The 21,777-nt window shown below is 42.7% G+C and overlaps 1 protein-coding gene across 1 annotated transcript in view; it reads right to left on the bottom strand.

The window, feature by feature from the left end:
* LOC133116330 (low-density lipoprotein receptor-related protein 1B-like) overlaps positions 1–21,777 on the bottom strand; it is a 447,656-nt gene that overhangs the window by 291,663 nt on the left and 134,216 nt on the right. The window contains exons 13-19 of the mRNA XM_061225770.1: positions 21,234–21,453; positions 20,158–20,347; positions 15,342–15,464; positions 14,039–14,179; positions 13,186–13,311; positions 4,108–4,224; positions 844–924 (exon numbers count right to left, since the gene is read on the bottom strand). Coding sequence (XP_061081754.1) covers positions 844–924; positions 4,108–4,224; positions 13,186–13,311; positions 14,039–14,179; positions 15,342–15,464; positions 20,158–20,347; positions 21,234–21,453 — 998 coding nt within the window. The remainder of the gene's footprint in view (positions 1–843; positions 925–4,107; positions 4,225–13,185; positions 13,312–14,038; positions 14,180–15,341; positions 15,465–20,157; positions 20,348–21,233; positions 21,454–21,777) is intronic.

Raw genomic sequence — 21,777 nt, 5'->3', positions numbered from 1 at the left:
TGGTTTCTTGGGTAGCTGATATTCAGGGAAAAACAACAGCCAGCACACAAATCGAGTCACAGTGTAAAGGGGAGGAGTTTAACCTGAGTCACAGTGTGAAGGGGAGGAGTTTAACCTTAGTCACAGTGTAAAGGGGAGGAGTTTAACCTGAGTCACAGTGTAAAGGGGAGGAGTTTAACCTGAGTCACAGTGTAAAGGGGAGGAGTTTAACCTGAGTCACAGTGTAAAGGGGAGGAGTTTAACCTGAGTCACAGTGTGAAGGGGAGGAGTTTAACCTGAGTCACAGTGTAAAGGGGAGGAGTTTAACTGGAGTCACAGTGTGAAGGGGAGGAGTTTAACCTGAGTCACAGTGTAAAGGGGAGGAGTTTAACCTGAGTCACAGTGTAAAGGGGAGGAGTTTAACCTGAGTCACAGTGTGAAGGGGAGGAGTTTAACCTGAGTCACAGTGTAAAGGGGAGGAGTTTAACCTGAGTCACAGTGTGAAGGGGAGGAGTTTAACCTGAGTCACAGTGTGAAGGGGAGGAGTTTAACCTGAGTCACAGTGTAAAGGGGAGGAGTTTAACCTGAGTCACAGTGTGAAGGGGAGGAGTTTAACCTGAGTCACAGTGTGAAGGGGAGGAGTTTAACCTGAGTCAGGAGGAGGAGTTTAACCTGAGTCACAGTGTGAAGGGGAGGAGTTTAACCTGAGTCACAGTGTGAAGGGGAGGAGTTTAACCTGAGTCACAGTGTAAAGGGGAGGAGTTTAACCTGAGTCACAGTGTGAAGGGGAGGAGTTTAACCTGAGTCACAGTGTAAAGGGGAGGAGTTTAACCTGAGTCACAGTGTAAAGGGGAGGAGTTTAACCTGAGTCACAGTGCCACTTCATGCTGATGCATTTCCCATTGGAGCAGCTGAACTGGGTGATTGGTTCACAGGTGGGGAATGCTGAAAGCACAGAGAAAATGGTGAGACAAAACATATTAATGTCCCTGCTTTCAGTCAAAAAAAAAAAACACCAGCTCCATTACCATGTTTTAAGCCTTGAAATGCTTATTTTTCCCACTCATTTGTGAAGTAAGGATTCAAGCAATTAAGACACACAAGATTCATTATTCACAACTGCAATTTAGGAAGAACCTTACATATAAAGATAATTCCAAAAGGCATGTAGATTCCAATGCTCTAGGCACAGCTAGCTTGGTCATATGGACAGCTAATTGGCGAAAATAGCAGGTAGCTGGGGCAGTTGTGGTCACTAGCTAGGTCATATGACTAAATAGCTTGGCAAGATGGGTAGCTAGTGCAGAATAAGATACACAAGAGTGGGCAAGAAAGCAGGGCCCATAAGCACACACTCAACAGATGGATTATCACTCTACCGCCCACTTAAAAAGGAGACATGTACAGAGGGTTCAGAGTTAATGCAGGGGACAGGTATGAAAACAACCAACATAATTACTGTGAAAAATAAAATAAGATCACTCAAGTTGTTTTGAGCACCTATCAATTTTGAATTGTCTGTCCCCTTTGGACTAACCTAATGTCTAGAGGACAGGGGGAGTAAAACATATTTAGTCAATACTAGTATGAATATTTACTGAGCCGTTATGTTATAGTTGGCCATGTTGTATTGCATCGTATGGAGCAGTCTCAGTTAGCATGCTATCTCGCTCATGATGAGATCTGAGAGAGGTTGTACTGCAGCCACAAACTACCATTGCCAAACCAAAACAGCATAAATATAATGACCTGGGGGGTATATCATAAAGCAAGAGTTATCGGGTAAAACCTGGCACAGCTGTTTCTACTTCAATCTATGTTCTAGTTTTGGAAGGGTTCCGGGCTTTAGTCAGTAATCCTGCTTTGTGGTATACCCCTCAGCATATCTATTTGAGATTCAGCAATTATCCAAACCTTGTCTGACAAGGGGGCCATGGTGGAAATACACATGTAAAGTTGAATTAGTGCTTACGTGTAGTTGTATGTGAGTGGGTACTGGGGCAGTTTATCAGGAGGAGGAGGAGGCACTATACCAGTGGTCTCCAACCCAGGTCCTGGAGTGCAACTGGGTCTGGTGGCTTTTGTTTTCACCTTAAATTCAGCACCTTGTTGAGACTCAGGTAACCAGGTGAGGTGGGTTAACTGTGTAATTAACTTCTCTAATGAATGAATTAAGTGCAGAGAAACAACAAAATCCATCTGACCCTGCAGCTCTCCAGGCCCAGGGCTGGAGACCCCTGCACCCCTGCACTGACTGCTATTACGCCATGTAGCCGGGACCCATTCTGGGCCACAACTGCTGTTATCAAAAGAGCACAACAGGACCACAACAGGAGCTTACTTTTCCATCAGCTTTCACTGGCATTGTTATGTTCCTGTGTTCTGTGTGTTAGTTTATCATTGTTTATTATCATTATTCTTGTAACTTATTATTTTTCTTATTCATGTCTGTTCTGTTTATATTCATTAGTCTTTGCACTCGTCTTCCCCTGTGATGTCTGAGCCTGAATGTTTACTAGCCCAGTCACTCCCTTGTCTGTGTGCCCCACTATTCGGGTGTTTATGGTAGTTCTGGGGTTCAACCTTCCTTCCAATCTTGCATTCCTTACTACATGCTTTCTCTCCATTTCATGTTTGTACATAGCACTAATATGCTAATCTCAACGAACTTAGAAATTGTACAGTACTAATTATACTAACACACTAATATGTTTGTCGAACTAACAAACTAACATTCACCAGTTTTGGGTATTTGTAATTTAAATCACTTAACTAACTTACTAACGCATCTCCAGTTTCAATTCTGTTCTGTAACTCCGCCTCCCTATTCTATCACTGATCACTTGCTTAGTTTCAGCGAAGTATTCGCACCTGTCTCTCCGTATCTCTGCATCTCCTGATTCTCTGCAAATTGTCTACTCCCTAGTCCGGAGCCGTTTGTATTACATGTGTGACTTTGTGAATCCAGTCTGCAGTCCTGTCATGTCTGTGCCATTTTGCCCATCTGTGTTTCTCTGTTTCCTGATTTCTGTCTAAGTCCCAAGCGTTTTCACCTTGTTTCTCTCTGTGACCACTGTAGTCTGTTTTCAGTTTCATTCCTTCATTCATTTGTTTCACCTGTGCTCCATTTGTTGTCTCCGCCTCCCACTCCTTATATGTACTTCCTTCCTGTCTCTTGTCATTAATTTCACATGATCCTTATCTGTTCCCCAGTTCACAACCCTGGCACAGTACCCAAAAAAACTCAAACAGCTCTCATCTCTGTCTCTGATTGCATACACACAGTTGTGTTCAAATAAATAGCAGTGCGTTAAAAAAAGTGAAATAAATGCAAATATGTTTTAATAGCTTTTAGTTCAATATTTCAAATGTAGTGGAAACATTACACATTCAATGCCAAATGAAAGCATTAGCAAATTGTATCAAGTCTGCGTTATTCTTTTACAGGAAGCAAAGAAAAGTAAGATTAATCTGTTCTCTTCAAACTCTCTTCAAACTGTATAAACTGAAGACATTTTTAAAGATTTAACTTCACTTTAAATAACCATTGTTCTGATAAACTACCACCTTCCTCCACTCCACTACCACCCTCCTCCACTACCACCCTCCTCCCCTCCACTACCACCCTCCTCCACTCCACTACCACCCTCCTCCACTACCACCCTCCTCCCCTCCACTACCACCCTCCCCCACTCCACTACCACCCTCCCCCACTACCACCCTCCTCCACTCCACTACCACCCTCCCCCACTCCACTACCACCCTCCTCCACTACCACCCTCCCCCACTCCACTACCACCCTCCTCCCCTCCACTACCACCCTCCCCCACTCCACTACCACCCTCCTCCACTACCACCCTCCTCCCCTCCACTACCACCCTCCCCCACTCCACTACCACCCTCCTCCACTACCACCCTCCTCCCCTCTACTACCACCATCCTCCCCTACCACCCTCCTCCCCCCACTACCACCCTCCCCCACTCCACTACCACCCTCCTCCCCTCCACTACCACCCTCCTCCCCTACCACCCTCCTCCTGTGTGTGTGTGTGTGTGGGTGTTTGTGATTATGTACATTCTAAGGTGATTAGGAACAGTTGTGAAGTGAAGTGAGAGGAGGAGCTTCACCACAAAAAGACCACTCGTCTGACTGGTCTCCACAGTCATCCTCCCGGTCACAGCGCCAGCTTTCAGGGATGCAGCGGCCATTCCTGCAGGAGAACTGGGCGGACTGGCAGGTCTGAGCTGAAACACAAACACAGATTAAGCCCACTGGAGAACTGGGCGGGCTGGCAGGTCTGAGCTGAAACACAAACACAGATTAAACCCACTGGAGAACTGGCAGGTGGGCAGGTCTGAACTGATACACAAACACAGATTAAACCCACTGGAGAACTGAGCGGGCTGGCAGGTCTGAGCTGAAACACAAACACAGATTAAACCCACTGGAGAACTGGCAGGTTGGCAGGTCTGAGCTGAAACACAAACACAGATTAAACCCACTGGAGAACTGGGCGGACTGGCAGGTCTGAGCTGAAACACAAACACAGATTAAACCCACTGGAGAACTGGCAGGTTGGCAGGTCTGAACTGATACACAAACACAGATTAAACCCACTGGAGAACTGGGCGGGCTGGCAGGTCTGAGCTGAAACACAAACACAGATTAAACCCACTGGAGAACTGGCAGCTTGGCAGGTCTGAGCTGAAACACAAACACAGATTAAACCCACTGGAGAACTGGAAGGGCTGGCAGGTCTGAGCTGAAACACAAACACAGATTAAACCCACTGGAGAACTGGCAGCTTGGCAGGTCTGAGCTGAAACACAAACACAGATTAAACCCACTGGAGAACTGGAAGGGCTGGCAGGTCTGAACTGATACACAAACACAGATTAAACCCACTGGAGAACTGGCAGCTTGGCAGGTCTGAACTGAAACACAAACACAGATTAAACCCAATGGAGAACTGGCGGTCAGAGTTTATTGAACCCCTTGCCATAAGGCATGACAATGTCATTTGCATGCCATAACAGCTGTCACAAGATTACATTACATTACATTATTGGCATTTGGCAGACGCTCTTATCCAGAGCGACGTACAACAAAGTGCATACCCATAACCAGGGATAAGTTCGCTGAAAGACCCTAGAGGGAAGTAGAATTTCAACTGCTACCTGTACAACAAAGATAAGGACGAGGGCCCTTTTTTATTTTTTATTTTGAGAACAAAGAAACAAACAAACAGAGCAAAAGTGACCAAAGTTAACTATCCAAACACTGCTTACCTAGCCAACTAAAAATTCCGATACACAAAGCAATTAAGGTTCACAGGGAGGTAGGGAGGGATGGGGAGAGGTGCTGCTTGAAGAGGTGTGTCTTCAGCTTGCGCTTGAAGGTGGGGAGAGTTTCTACAGTTCTGACCTCAACGGGGAGTTCGTTCCACCACCGTGGAGCCAGAACAGACAGTAGTCGTGAGCGTGATGTGGAGGTTCGGAGAGGGGGAGGTGCCAAGCGGCCTGTGGAGGCTGAGCGAAGAGGTCTGGCAGGGGTGTAGGGTCTGATGATTTTTTGTAGATAAGCTGGGGAAGACCCCTTAACTGCTTGGAAGGCTAGCACCAATGTTTTGAATTTGATGCGAGCCATGACAGGCAGCCAGTGGAGGGAAGTAAGCAGGGGGGTGACGTGTGAGTATTTGCGAAGGTTGAAGACCAGACGAGCTGCTGCATTCTGGATGAGTTGGAGGGGTCTGATGGCAGACGCTGGGAGGCCAGCCAAGAGGGAATTGCAGTAGTCCAGGTGGGACAGAACCATTGCTTGGACCAGGAGCTGGGTCGAGTAGGGGGTGAGAAAGGGGCGGATTCTCCGTATGTTGTATAGGAAGAACCTGCATGATGGGGTCACCGCCACAATGTTCTCGGAGAGGGACAGTCTGCTGTCCATCACCACGCCGAGGTTCCTTGCACTGGGTGACGGCGTGAGTGTGGTATCCCCGAGGGAAATGGAGAGATCCAGATGGGGAGAGGTTTTAGCAGGGATGAATATCATTTCAGTCTTGCCTGGGTTGAGCTTTAGATGGTGGTTGTCCATCCAGCTCTGGATGTCCCTCAGGCAAGCAGAGATACCGGCTGAAACCTGCGTATCAGACGGCGGGAACGAGACGAAAAGTTGGGTATCGTCCGCGTAGCAGTGGTAGATGATGTTGATACAACTGTACCATCTGCCATAACATTTATCAATAAAAGTATTACAGTTTTATATAATTTGACATGAACTAACATCATCTGTTATGCCATCTTTTGACAGCCATTATGTCATATGAATGACAGTGTTATGTCAGCCTTATGGCAAGGGGTTCAAGTAAAGCATTGCCGAACTGGCTGTCCTGGCACATCAGAACTGAAACACAAACACAGAGATTAAACCCAATTGTCTGACTGGAATCACACATTTATACAATAATTACTGAAACCTGTTCTTTACCTAGTGAGATTCATGTGCACTGATGGCTTCACATAGATTCACAACAAATAACATCTGCTTTTACTGCCCGATGGCATCTGTCCAGCTTCCAAAAGAGTTAGAATGTACATCTTAGGCATTTAGCAGAAGTTATCCAGAGTGAGTCACATAGCTCACATTCTTTTACATACAGTCTGTTTGTACAATTGGACATAAACTGATGAAGTACAGGCCGAGGGACGGGGTGTAGATGGTGTATCTAATACTGGCTCGAATTGAATCAGACGGGGTACAATTGGCTACCAAATTGGGAGAAAAGGGGGGAAAAATCAGAAATAAATTATTTCAAAAAAGAATAATAATAGGAAGAGTTTGGTTGCAATTATTGCTGCTTAAGGTAGTACAACTAGTTAAGTTTAAGGGGTCAATTTAGGTGTTTGATAACTTCAACTTCCATTCAGTGTAATGGATATGGAATAGTATAGGAAATCAGAAAAGGGGCAAATAAAACTGTATGTTTTATGGCTTTCTAGAGCTGGAGCATGTGATATAGTTCCCCCTCTTGTTATTAAAAAAAAAAATTTTCCATGACCTTTTATCGCATTTTCTCTTCATCGATATGCCACCTTTTCTACCTTGGCCAAATGTAAACCAGAAATGTAATATTTCAGGGGGGTTTTTTCAGGCCTTTCAACAAAGGGTTGGCTTATGCACAAATTAAAAATTCACATAAAAACAGTTGGATAGAAACCCCACTAATGGCTACTGTCCACAGCTGACTTAATGAACAAAACTACAAAGGCTACACTGCAAGATGCAAACCACTTGTTAACCACAAAAACAGGATGGCCAGGTTATATTTTGATAAGAAGTACCTAAAAGAGCCTGCAGAGTTCTGGAAAAAGATGGACAGATGGGACTAATATTCCCTAGTATCAAAGTGAAAACAAGAGAAAAGAAGGAGGCCAAAAGAAACTGCACAAGATCCAAATCACCCCCCTCATCCGTGAAGCGGGCTGGTGGGGGTGTTATGATTTAGGCATTTACGGCTGCCCATTGGCCCGTAGTGCCATTGCAAAATTATATCATGAGGCTTTTCATCGCTGCTCCACCAGCCAATGGAATTTCAAAACCACCAAAAGCTTAAAACCTAAACGCCAAAAAAAACTTTATGACGATGAAAGCTTTGTGTTTGTTCTTTCAAGCATTCACAAATAGAGTTTTTTTAAAGCTGTTTCAAAAAACAAACATCAAATGCCCATTGTGTGTAGACAATGCAATGCAAACTTCAGAAAATAAATCCTATTTGGAATGCTGAGTAGTGGTGTGTCAAACAGAAGCTGCAGTGAATGCTGTCAGTTCAGAGGAGCGCACATTTCAAGAGAACGTGGTCTCCAGTTTGGCAAGGGCATTATGCACCTTGATATACAGTATAGAGTTGTCAATTAAGTACTTGATCACACATGAAGGTAATCAGGGGAGCTGGCATAATTATCTGTCCATCAAGTAAGTTGTCATAATTATAATATAAACTGTTCTGGAGAATTTCTTAACTGCCCCATGCAGTGAGAAAAAAGTGAATTGAACATAGACAATTAAAACTGATGAATGGTAATTTCACTGTGCTTTATTGCAGTCAAATTATAGGCCATCACACAGAGCAGGAACAGCAAAATAATAGTATTTAAAATGGTCTTTTCTCAGATTTTTTAGTCTGCAAATAGGCTACAAAATCAGCCTAGTCTCCCTGAAATTTGTTCGAGTGCACACCTTCTCACATTATGTTTATTTTTTAATTAATACTCTGCATAGAAAGTTGCTCAGCATATACATGCAGCCCCAGAAGTACAAATCAGGAAAATGTCCAAGCTATTAATTTAACATTGGTCTACATGGATCACCATTTTACTTTTACCTTGTTTACTTTCTAGTTCTAGTACATGAGTAGTCCCCATACCTGAGAGCTAGCCAGCCAACGATGAAGATCACAGACACCAGAGTGGGATTCTCCATTGCCTTTGCAATCCCATAGCACTCTGAGTTATGGAGACGTCTGTTTTTTGCTGAACAACCAACCCAACCCCTACCATGGCTATGCACCTGATAACCTATGCTGCCATGCATCTCAGTACCTAACAGGAAAGATAAAATATTGACAAAATACAGACAAATGTGCAATCTCAGCTCTAAAAATACTGTTTAATAACTTGACTTATAGCCTAGCCTACAATTAGTCATGCATAATTTTCAATTTATTGTCCATGACTGGGCTATAGTTTTCCAGGAAGAGAGGGAACCCTGCTGTTGTGTGTTCAGAGATGCTGTTCTGCACACCACTGTTGTAATGTGTGTAATCTGTCAGCTCTGACCAGTCTGTCAGCTCTCCTCCTCTGACCTCTCTCATTAACAATGTCATGGGGGAGGTAATTCCTATTGTGCCCATCAGAGGGCCGAGGATCCAGGGCCAGTCCTGACTAGGCTTCAGTGCTTGAGTGTTATCTGTTCGCTCTGACATTCAGCCGGTGAAAGCACAAGGTAGACTCTTGTCGTTCAGAGTCAGGTACTGTGCTGGTGTGTGTTATACCCAATTTACACAAACAACAATTTAAGGTAAGTAAGGCATGTGGTTAAGGTATTTTGTTACCAGCGCCTTCCTAAAAGGGTTTTCTTTTGTTTGGGCTCGTGTGAGCCGGGATAGAGGGACGTTGTCCCCGGTATTTGTATTTTGGTTTGCCTTTTTGTCCCGAGCTGTGTCTCGTGGTTTTATTTTCTTGTCTAGCGGTTTTGTGCTAGATTGTACTTTCTTTTCAATACTCTTGGTGTACTCTGTGCTCGCCTTTAAGCACAGTTATCAGTTGGTATTCTCGCCCTGTGTTTTAAGGGTCGCTTTATTTTCTTCAGCCATTTTTGTTGGCTTTATTTCTGTTTCTTTACTAAGAATCGCCTATGGGTTAGTTTTTGTTCCTCCCGTTGTTTGGGAGTAGGGATTATTTTCCGTTCTGTTTTGGTCTTGGAGTTGAGGGGCGATTTTTTGTTTTTTTTACGGCATTCTCTGTAAACTCTTGACTGTTGAGCAGTTTCAGTCGCTCTCAAACCAACAGCCTGGCACCAACACTCATTCCACGGTCAAAGTCACATCTAATTTCTTCCCCATTCTGATGTTTGGTCTGAACAACTGAACCAATTGACCATGGCTGCATGCTTTCTGCCACATGATTGGCTAATTAAATACACTGCTCAAAAAAATTAAGGGAACACTCAAGGGACCCATCAGATCTTGATGAACGATTTATTCAAGGTGAAATAAATCTTTACTGATGTTAAGAACAAAATGACGTAACAATGGTCAAAGGAAACCAAAATCAGCAACGCATCAAAATCACACCAAAAATCTAAGTAAAAAATTGAAATCACAGGCTGATCCAACTGTTTATTTTTTCACGGCAACTCATAATGTGACTCCCGACAACGTCTGGACATGCTCCTGATGAGTTGGGGGATGGTGTCCTGGGGGATCTCCTCCCAGACCTGCATCAGTGAGCTCCTGTGGTGGTACTTGGCGACGTCAGATGCACCGATACCGTCCCATAGGTGCTCAATTGGTTTTAGGGCAGGGGAACGTGAGGGCCAGTCAATGGCATCAATGCCTTCCTCATCCAGGAACTGCCTACACACTCTGGCCACATGAGGCCGGGCATTGTCCTGCACCAGGAGGAACCCAGGGCCCACTGCACCAGCGTAAGGTCTGACAATCGGTCTGAGGATGGCATCCCGGTACCTAACAGCAGTCAGGGTACCGTTGGCTATGACATGGAGGCCTGTGCGATCCTCCAAGGATATGCCTCCCCAGACCATCACTGACCCACCGGCAAACAGCTCATGCTGGATGATGTTACAGGCAGCATAACGTTCACCACAACGTCTCCAGACTCTTTCACGCCTGTCACATGTGCTCAGTGTGAACCTGCTCTCATCTGTGAAGAGAACAGGGTGCCAATGGCGGACCTGCCAATTCTGATGGTCTTTCACGAACGCCAATCGAGCAGCACGGTGCTGGGCTGTGAGCACAGGTCCCACTAGAGGACATCGAGCCCTCATGCCACCCTCATGGAGTCTGTTTCTGACAGTTTGCTGGACTACCTGTGCAACCCGATTCGGCTGCAGGTACCACCTCATGCTACCAGTAGTGACAAGCAGAACACCAAACTAGAGAAGAATCATTCAGGAAGGATAAGGAGAGAGCAACTGTCTGTAGCCACCACATGCAAAACCATTACCTTTTGTGGGGTTGTCTTACTTTTGCATCTCCATTGCACCTGTTGTCACTTTCATTTGCACCAAAGCAAGTGAAATTGATTCACTTGTGCTCCCTAAATGGACAGATTGATATCCCTGAAGTGATGATGTTGATGATTAAGTGTTTTTTTGAGCAGTGTATTTACGAGCTGGTGCATAGCTGTACCTCTAGTGATTGCTGAATGTGTGTCCTTGTCCCAAACATTATGGTGCTCACTTTATATACTGTGAGTTAGTGATGGCATGCAATATGCATGGCAAATGGTTTTGTTAAATAAGCTCTGCTTTTCATAACCTCTTTTTCATATAAAACACATTTACATAAATCACTTAAATCATTTTAATCTAGCCATTTAATAAGCATTGCAGAACTTATCAGTAATAAAAATGAATATTTAAATACATTAAATGATGCTTTGATGTTGCATAACCCTGCTGAAGCTGTAGGCTTCCTAGTCATTGGACTGAACTCATCCCTGCTCTGAGAAGCTGAATTTTCCATATATTAAATCTTGGCCTAATTGCACGCATTTCCCTAACAATTTGCAGTATGGCATATAAGAGGAGAATATAAGGATATGATCAAGAGAGAGCCGTTTTCAACTAGCTTAAAGTCCCCCCTCAGAAATGTAGCCTTGTGATTTGTTAAATGTGTCTTTCTGTCAGCTCCCCCACAGTGTTATTATCCCTACGTTGATGCCCTTCTCCCCCCTCTCTACTACATGAATATTAAGCACAACATATCGAAGTACGAGTCACTTTCACTTATTGATTTTCACAAGCAAACACGGCACAATAAAATTTCATTTAAATGTAATTCAAGTCAGTGAGTAGCGTGTAGACAAGCATTTACTATCAATTCGACTTACCTTTCTACTTTATAATTAGTCACTTCTTACCAAATTTACAACAGCCTCTGAACATGTGCAGATAATTAAAAAAATCTGTAATTTTGTAATATATTATCTGTGGTTGGCTACATTCATTGAAAGCAGTATTGTCTTCTTTTCTGATATTTCTGTATCTGTAGTGATGTTGCTAAGCGCATAGATTGTTTGTTCTTCCCAAAGTTTTCTCCTATGTGTCCCGCCTACAGAGTTTATCCTTTATCCATTTCCCTAAGCTTGCTCTTGCAGGGGGTTTGGGCTAGGGCCCACTATAAGGCATATTAAACACTGTAAGATGCACTAAACAAATACATGTGATCTGATTTGATTTCATGCTGGTCTGCGCAGGAATATTTTACCCCGATGTCTGCCAGTGGAATTCTAAAACAGAGTTACCAGTTATTTCACTTGAATGTGATGACACAATGTATTTTATTTTTAAATCCCTGGATGATCTTACAGGGCTATTACCTTTAGACCTCTGAGAAGGTGCAGACTCTTCAGGCTGCACCTCTCCCCACCCTTCCCTCTCTATAATTTCTTGTTAGATTACTTATATAAGTTGTTCATCACAGTTGCTATAACACTTGTGTATACTTGCTTTATTATTGGCAGCATCATATTTGCCAGGTCTGTTTTATTTCTGCTTTTGTTTTCGCAACAGGTTACTCTACAGCTGTGTGACTTATCCAGCGGGCTGCAGTGTCTGCAGGTATCTGCTCCTACCGTGCGCTACACCACCTGATTTCACTCATTATTTTACCTGCTTGCTTCAGATAAGCTAATTTGTGAAATCAGGTGGTGTAGTGCATGGTTGAAGCAAATGCCCGCAGGACGTGGAGTTGAGTACTGCTCTACAGGGTCCCAAGTTTTATCTATGTGGTAATTTCTGAAACTTGGAACTGTGCTGTACTTCCCTCTAGGGTTTTCAGCACACTTGTACCTGCCTATGCACTTTGTTGTAAGTCTCTCTGGATAAGAGTGTCTGGTAAATGCTTGTAATCTAATGTAAAAGTTGGGTCCAATTTTGCAAAGTGGGATTGGGATATGTATACGTCACATTAGTTACGCTGGAGAATTGGATTATCTTGGCCATGCTTGCTGGTGGACGGGGCACACGCACCCGGGTTGTGTTGACTAATCAGCCCAGGTGCTAAAAGTGTGCTTATCTCCACAGTATGGGGCTCTGAGAGAGCTGTTTTTCTGTTGTGGTTTTATTTTATTTTGATTATCCTTCAGTTCAGTACAGAAGGGAAAGAAAACGCTGCTGAAAATGGGCAGTATGAAAAGGTTTCACTCGGTTTTGCTTTCTTTTGTATTTTTTATTTTACTTTATTGTGTTAGTTTGGAACCCGTGAGGGGGAAAGCTGAAGACTTTGTATTATTTATTCTGTGTTGATGTTGGCGCTCTCTCTCTCCATGTGGCAAACAAATTCTAGAAGTGCCGCATCTCCCTCCCAGGGGAGCCCCCCGCATGTGACAGTACAGTATGGGCAAACACGTTTCACAGTAGCGGCAAATCATGCAGCACACCTGCACAGGTGGTAACACAGGGTGTACCTGAACAGGTGGAGTTGGCCTCATCCTCATTGTTGCCGCAGTCGTTGGTCCCGTCACACAGCCATCTCTTGGGAATGCAGCGGTTGTTCTGACACTTGAACTGGTCACCTGGGCAACTGCGGTTATCTGCAATAGACCAGGTCAGCGTTCACACTGGGGTTTTACTGCGGTTATCTGCAATAGACCAGGTCAGCGTTCACACTGGGGTTTTTCCACTCTCATCCAGGCTATGATTTGCACTGGATTAATCACTTAGGTGAACCCCTCACCAGAAGGCGGACATAACACTGTCATACACATAACATACTAGCTGTCACAATATCGGATAACAGATGATGTCAAATGATATAAAGCTGTCCTTTTATCAGTAAATTTTATACTTATTGTCATAAAATTTACTGATAAAACTATGACAGTTTTATGTCATTTGACATGTCCTGACATCATCTGTTGTGCCATCTTGAGACAGCTGCTATGTCATGTGTACGACAGTGTTATGTCAGCCTTATGGCACGGGGTTCAAGTAAAGTGTTACCAATGAATCCTTGGCTACCACCCTGAATATAATTTAATCTAGGACTAGGCCTAAACTGGCCCAAAGTATAGTATATTGTATTTTGAATAATACTACAACTGTAATCTACTATTTTGGTGATGCATCATGTGGTAAGCATTTTCTGGCAGTTGTGTATCTGCCCCTGTTTATGTTTCTGTGTGTGTGTGTATTTTTAGGTCTTTATTTCTGCATGTGTATTTTTGACTGTTGTGATTGCTGGTGTGGTTAAAAAAGAGAAAGGTGAATGAACACAAACAGTAACGGCATTCGGTGGGGAAAGATGCTCGGTATTCCTACGGCATATTTGCGGGTCTTCGTCGCTGCGGTCCGCACAGTCGTGGTCACCGTCGCATCTCCAGGCCAGCTGGATGCAGTGAAGGTTCCGGCACTGGAACTCACTGGCTTTGCACCCTTGTGGCTCCGCCCCCGATGGGCTCGCTGTAGTACAAAGGTGTTTCCACAGTTACCTTCAGACTCTCAAGTGGGCCTGTAGCTGTTGGTGACAGCACAGCGGAGAACCCCCACTAACTATACCTGCACTATATTGCAATGTATTGTTTATTGTTTATTATATATCCCTATTAGCTGATGCCATAGCAGTCAGCCTGTCAGGGTTCATGTTTCCACTGTGTTTGTCTATGTGCATCGCGTTTCCATTTCTTAGTACCCTCTGTGCACACTGTAGTCACCCTGTCAGTTTGTTCATTCATTGTTATTTGTTTCACCTGCATTTTCACTTCCTGATTGTTTCCCACACCTGATTGCCAACTCTTGTTATCTGTCTTATGAAAAACCTCCCTGTTTGTATGTCTCGTCGCCAGATTGTTGTGTCTATACCATACTCTCCTGTGTTATTATCCGATTGATTTCTGTTATGACCTGTTTCGCCCCCGACTTCTGTGTTTAGATTCTCCCGTATGTTTGCTTTTGACCCACAGTATATTGACCAGTTTCTGTTTTTCAACTTCGTCTTCTGGATCCCGATTCTGTTTGATTGACCTGTTTGTTTTCGACCCTTCGCCTGTAACCACGACTACGTTTTGGATTATCCGTATTGTACCTGTTTGCTGGAGAGTTGACCCATTTGGACTATTTACTACAAACTACCTTATCCCTGTATTCAGTTTGCTGGCCATTGACCTCCTTTATGACTTGCCTTTATTTAAATAAAGACTTTAAATGAGAACTAGTCCTGGCCTTCGCTACTGGGACATGGTGTTCTACAGCTCCGAAACAGCTAGGCTTCCTGGGGTCCACAATAAAATGAAATACAATTAAAATATTTTCACAATAAAACAAGCAATGTCACACACAACAATCAGAATCTTCAATAAATCAAGAACAAATAATCTGTTGGAGAAAACAAACAATCACAAAGAATACTTACAAATACAAATACATAACAAATGCATCTTTAGGTGGTATTTAAATTATTATTTGTTATTTAATTGATCAATATAAAGTGGAAAGTTTCAATTCATAACATGACCCACAATATCCTATCCTATCTTGTCTGCTGGGCCTTTTTATTTAGGTTGAGTTTACAACAGGCTGGGATGAATTGTATGCATTTCAGAAAAGGTGAACCAAGCATGTGTACCTGAGCAAGAGACGTTATTCTTGCCGAGACGCTGGTCATCTGCGCATGCACAAACCCGCCCTCCTGGGACAGCCAAACACAGTGTACCGCAGCCCCCGTAGTTAATACGACACGCGTTATCTCCTGAATGACAAATACAACAAAACATCTTTTCAAGTTCTCCAGGTAGACCATTTTAACAGCACTAGGGCCATATCCTCTGTGTAGGGGACATTAGTGTCTGGTGCAAGAACCATACAGTACTCCAGGGATACAGTGTGGGTGTAGGCTTTTGTTCAAACAAAGCAGTTACACACCTGATTATACTAACCAACCAATGGAGTCTTTGCTCAGGACCTTCATGAGTAGTAACAGCTGTGTATCTGCTTGGTAGACTGAGTATCCCTTCAGTACACTGGACATTCTATTATGCTGAATCCTGTACTACATGTTTTTTTTAAATAACAATGAACAAATAATATCAAATAATGTTAAATCAAATTATATTTACTTTGAAGTTAAAATTTTGTTATTTACTGTTTTCTGATGGTTTTCTGGAGAATATTGCTTTTTATTGGACAACTAGCAAGAAATTAAACAACCATTGAGAAAGCAGAAGCATCCTTTAGGTCTGTATCCATAACTTATTTAATGTTTTATGAGAATGACATTGAAGGCTTTCATTCATAAATAGATGGATTATAGAGGACATTGCTTTGAAAGGGCATGCAATCTTTTTATGTGGCCTTTTCATCCGTTGAGATAAATTATTTTTGTTGTGATCATCTGATAAGCAAATTATGAGACTATTACTATATAAACATATTAATACTTATTAAGATGAAGTATGGACCAAATGCAAGAATTCAGTTCCCTGAAACTCCAGCTGCTGAACCAATGAGATGAAGGCATTTACTTCCTGGGAGCCAATCAGTAATAATCAAAGGCCAGATATCAAATTAATCTTTGTTTGTGACATGAGCTTTGGAAAAATTGCTAGCTTAAGTTATCATGACAGGCAGAGATCCCAGAATAATCCTGCAACAGCCATCCCTGTAATTCTATTATAGCCCCACATGCATCAGCATTCTCTTCCAGGTATTAGTATCTTAAACGCCCACAAAATGTTTGTAAAAAGCAGTCCCTAACCCTGCCCCCAGAGTCCAATTCCCCCCTCTGTCTCCTGTGCTCAGTTCTCTGTGTTAGCATTGAACAACATCATTACATTACACTATATTACTGTTAGGTTTTGTGTTTTGTATTGCATTCTGTCTATGTCGTTAGCGTATGTTTTGGTTACCTCCATGCACACCATAGCCACCCTGTCAGTTAATTCACTCCATTCATTCGTTTCACCTGTTTCACTTCCTGATTGTTTCCCACACCTGATTGCCATTCCCTCTTGTGACCTGTATATTTAATCCCCTTTGTTTGTTCAGTTCCCCGCCAGATTGTTATGTGTCTTTACCATACCTTCCAGCATTTTCTGATTGATACCGTTACAAACAGTTTCGCCCCCGACTTCTGCGTTTAGATTCTCCCGTCTGTTTGCTTTTGACCCACAGTTTATCGACCTGTTTTTGCATACTGACTTTGGTTTCTGGATTCTGTTTTTGTCTGCTTAGCCATTTGTTAACGACTCTACGTCTGTGACCACAATTGAGTTTTGGATTATCCCTGATACACCTGTTTGCTGGAATTCTGACCCATTGCCTGGACTTGAACTGCCTGATCCCTGCTGTATCTGTTTGCTATTGAACCTCACCTGTCTGACCTGCAACTTCATAACAAAGACTTTTATTATAAATACTACACCTTGGTCTCACATCTGGGTTGCCTGTTCTGCATGCCTGATAATTACAGTTATTTAGCTCATGCTTTTATCCAAAGCAACTTACAGTTGATTAGACTAAGCAGGAGACAATCCCCCTGGAGCAATATGGGGTTAAGGGCCTTGCTCAAGGGCCCAACGGCTGTGAAATGTTATGTTACATGGGAAAAGGTTTTACAAACAGCTTGTAAAACACAAATCAAAAGCTGCATGATATGAAAAGCTTGGAAACACAGAAATAAATATATGCGTTTGGGCCTTTAAAAGAATGGATGTGACATGTAAAACAATCTACACTCTAAATGAGGCAATGCATAGTACTACACTGATTTGCTGGAAATAGGAATCACAATACCAACACATGGCCAAGATTTTGCTATAGCCTAAATACTAAACAAAAACTCAATCAAACAATATTGACATTTAGCTGGAAAAAATCTGGGCTTGTTACCATGGTGAAGAACAAGAAAGGACATGTCCTGTAATTTGGCTTGGAACCAGGATCTTTCATAGAGGGCAAGTGTGCTTCTAAACAATGCATTGGTTTACCCACCTCCAATTTAACCTCTACTACATAAAATGAATAGATGTACACATATCATATCATTAAATAATAGGAGTTTCTAGACATGTTTATACAGTTTAAACAATTTTTAATCATGAAAAAACTGGTTTCATCGGGTGGATTTAATCTTGATCGCCACAATATTGTCATATAGAAGCTTGCAGAAAAGTAGGGGTCACAGGATTATATCCTTAAAATCCGGTGACTTGCATTTTTGTTAACATCAACATCATTTGTCATCTCTTGTACCAAACAATATTTATGATCTGGCAGGTTTGTGCTATAATTAATAGCGTGTCACTATGATTGCTATGAGGGTCATTGCAATGTGTGTCACATGTTCAAAAATAGTTAACAGCACAGCTCTGCAGAAAAAAAGACTGCACCCACATGAACTCCATACTGCACCCACATGAACTCCATACTGCACCCACATGAACTCCATACTGCACCCACATGAACTCCATGCTGCACCCACATGAACTCCATACTGCACCCACATGAACTCCATACTGCACCCACATGAACTCCATACTGCACCCACATGAACTCCATACTGCACCCACATGAACTCCATACTGCACCCACATGAACTCCATACTGCACCCACATGAACTCCATACTGCACCCACATGAACTCCTGTGTTACTGCTGATCACTGCTGTTCTGGGTCTGGTGTGGACCAGCGCTGCCATTCAGCTTGACCAGGCCAACCTTATCCACTTGTTAATTGCAATATTATTTATTGCTCTTACAAGCACACAAAAGCAATTGAAGGCAAAAACACCAATCATGTCTGGAATAAAAACAGGTTCAATGATGCAAGAAATGCAAATGAGGAGGTAAGGGTGGGAGAGCTGTGTGAGCAGAGCACTCCCAGCGCATGGTGATGACATCAGGCATCTGTCGCCATGGTGATGACATCAGGCATCTGTCGCCATGGTGATGACATCAGGCATCTGTCGCCATGGTGTCGTCCCTGCTTTACGGTGGAACTATCAATCAATCGGGACCCATAACCCATAGGGATTTAGATTTTTGCCGAATATAAGTTCTATGGTTAATGTATGCTAAAGGGAGTTTCACGTTTTGCAGTGACTTGCTAAAGTATTCAGACCTTCATACAGTCATTCAGATTGGGTTCTCTGTTGACCTAATCGGGATAAACAAAAATTATTTAAAAATCTCATCTGTTCAGCAGTGAAGAACAGATCTAGGCAGTATCTATGTAGTGTACAGGTAGCGGAGGTAGCAAAGAGTACTTTGACTCTAGCATGATCAAAGGCTTTTTCGGTGATTTAAAAATAATGCATGTCTTCTCTTCTATGCCCTTCTGTAACATTACCACTGCGTTGCTTTGGCAACTGAAGGATATTGTCATAGAAACGTATAGATCAGTCTCCAGAGTTGAATATATGCTTGAAAGTCATCACCTGGGTATTTAATGAAGCAATTTAGATTGAGTGCCTTGCTCAAGGGTACAATTCCCTGCTTGCAAATGTAACGTACGGCCTTGGTTCCGAGCCCAGTTCCCTAATCTCTGTACTCCACCGCTGCCCCTATTGTACCTGCTGCTGCCTGATACACATTTGATGTGTTTTTTTTACATCTGAAATAAACATTTATGTTCGTAACAGCAAAAAGACTGAATGCATCACTGAGTGTAACATTCCTTCCAATACGATGATTTCAACTTCCACAATTAAGAAACCTGATGAAGGCGCACTTCACCAAAACGTTGGATGTTGCTTATGTATAATACAAAAAATTATGAGCATAGAGAGTCTGTAATAATTTATTTAGCTCTTTAAAGGTACAATAGGTAATGTCAGACTTCAACGGTCAAGAGAGGAATTGCAGCAATAAGCACCCTCAAACCCCAACACTGTGTTTATCCCTCCCCCTTCTCTGTGAACTTACTGAAGTTGCAACTCCCCCCACACTATTGGCTGCAGCAATTAGAACCTATTTTCTACCAATGCGCTTGAATTATTGTACAGCTATACAATGTTTTGATATAGCGTGTCAACTGCATATTTTTAAACCCGAATTTAAGGATTATAAACACAGGCAGAGGGTGAGTCAACATGTCAGTGAGTCTTTTTCAATGATAGGAAGGGATTTACAATGGTCGGTCTTGTGACAATATTTTAACACTGAAATCTTACCTATTGTACCTTTAATTTCTGAGGGGATAAAATGCTATTCCTGTGTGAGGGTCTGAAGACTTTTTTGGCCGCTGTGTGTATGGTTCACACTTCCACACAGAACAGGTGTTGCCCCTGGACGTGTCACCCGAGAGCCACACGTCACACACAGCACATGCACAAGCTGAGGTCCAGACAGCAACCCTCTGGTGTTTGGGCAAACACACAGAGAGGAGAAATGGCGATAACAGTGCTCCCCATGCCACACAGCGCTGGAGAAGAACAGCCCTGTACCGTGCTGGCTTTGGGCATCGTATACCCGCAGTCCAAACAGGGGCGGCCTCTCTCTCCTCATCAGTGTCACGTCTCCAGATGACAGGTCGAGCTGGAAGATGGAGGCGTTCATGTAATCTGTCCAGTAGATGTTGTTACGGTAATGGGAAATGCCAAACGGGTGGTTTAGCTCTTTGCCGTTATAGACCACCTAGAAAGGATATGCATAAACAAAATTATATTACATTTATCCCTTCTGCTCTCATCCAGAGTGGCATACAATAAAGTGCAAAACCATAACCAGGTTGAAAGAGCATTGAAAGACCCTAGAGGGAAGTACAGCAACCACATAAAAAAACTTGAGCCCTTGTAAATTAATCAGACAACGAACTGACCAAGATGCAGCAGTAAAATAGTTTTGGATTATATAACACAAAGAATAAAAAATAAGTAAGTGTGATAATTACAACAACATGAGGACTCAAGCTAGACAAACATCTCACAGGTTGAAAAAGGATATTCAAACAAGCACTCTGAAATTCATCATAAGAAACCCCTGTAGGTATAATGTCTGTAAGGTTCCCAATCCATCACAGGGCACTATTCACAGAACAGTTTAGACGAATTAGCTCTGGACTGTGGGAGGAAAGCAGAGTACCCGGAGTGCACCCACACGCAGTCAGAACATACAATCTCCACGCAGTGTCAGGACCTTCTTAATGTGAGGCAATAGTGCTGCTCACCGCACCACTGTGCTGCATATCTGTACGTTCATGGTGACTCATATGTATGCTTGGTTTTCATTAATAACTATGTAATAAATGGGCTGGGATGCAATTGACATTTTCTTCACTTATTAAATACAGTGCTTTACTTGCAAAATGTGTTGTACAGAAAAAAAAACTTTGAACTGAAAGTCAAATTTAAATACAGATATTGATTGAATTCAGTACAATTAATATTAAAAATGTTATGAAGGAAAAATGAACATATTTTTGTTTGATTTGTATGCTGAGGGAATAGAAGACTAATAGAAGAATAGAATAGAATCTAAAATTCATATTTTCTATCAAACTGAAGCATGCTTTATTAATTACCGTTCTGCTGGTGCCATTGAGGAAGATTTTCTCGATGTGATCATAGTATGCGTCACACCAGTACATGGTGCTGGTTCTGTGGTCCAGTGTGAGTCCGTTAGGCCAGAGCATGTTGGAGGTGACAAATGTCTGCCTGTTGGACCCATCCATCCAGGCCTTCTCTATCCTCCCGATGCTATCGTTCACCTCATCCTCCTCCCAGTCTGTCCAGTACATCCATCTGAAATGCAGTCCTTATTACACAACCATGACAACAGAGAAACAGAGTTCTGCCATCTTGACAACATGAGGACCAGAGTTCTGCCAGTGAAAATCAAAGATGCCATTATGACGGTTAGAAATGATAATGTAAAAAACTGTGTTATTGTAATATCCTGACTATATTTCACTGGGATATAAGGGACATTGTTACATTCCCCCGTGTATGAGTTTCTTCTTCTTCTTCTTGGTATTTAATGGCAGGAGCAAAGAACTTAGTTACTTTACGCCACCTACTGGAATGGCAGATCAATTTACTTAGTTCTTTGAAGATACTGAATGTAGG

This window comes from Conger conger, chromosome 17 (assembly GCF_963514075.1).
Source record: "Conger conger chromosome 17, fConCon1.1, whole genome shotgun sequence".
NCBI classification, from domain to species: Eukaryota; Metazoa; Chordata; class Actinopteri; order Anguilliformes; family Congridae; genus Conger; species Conger conger.
This window is presented reverse-complemented; position numbering and strand designations above follow the sequence as displayed.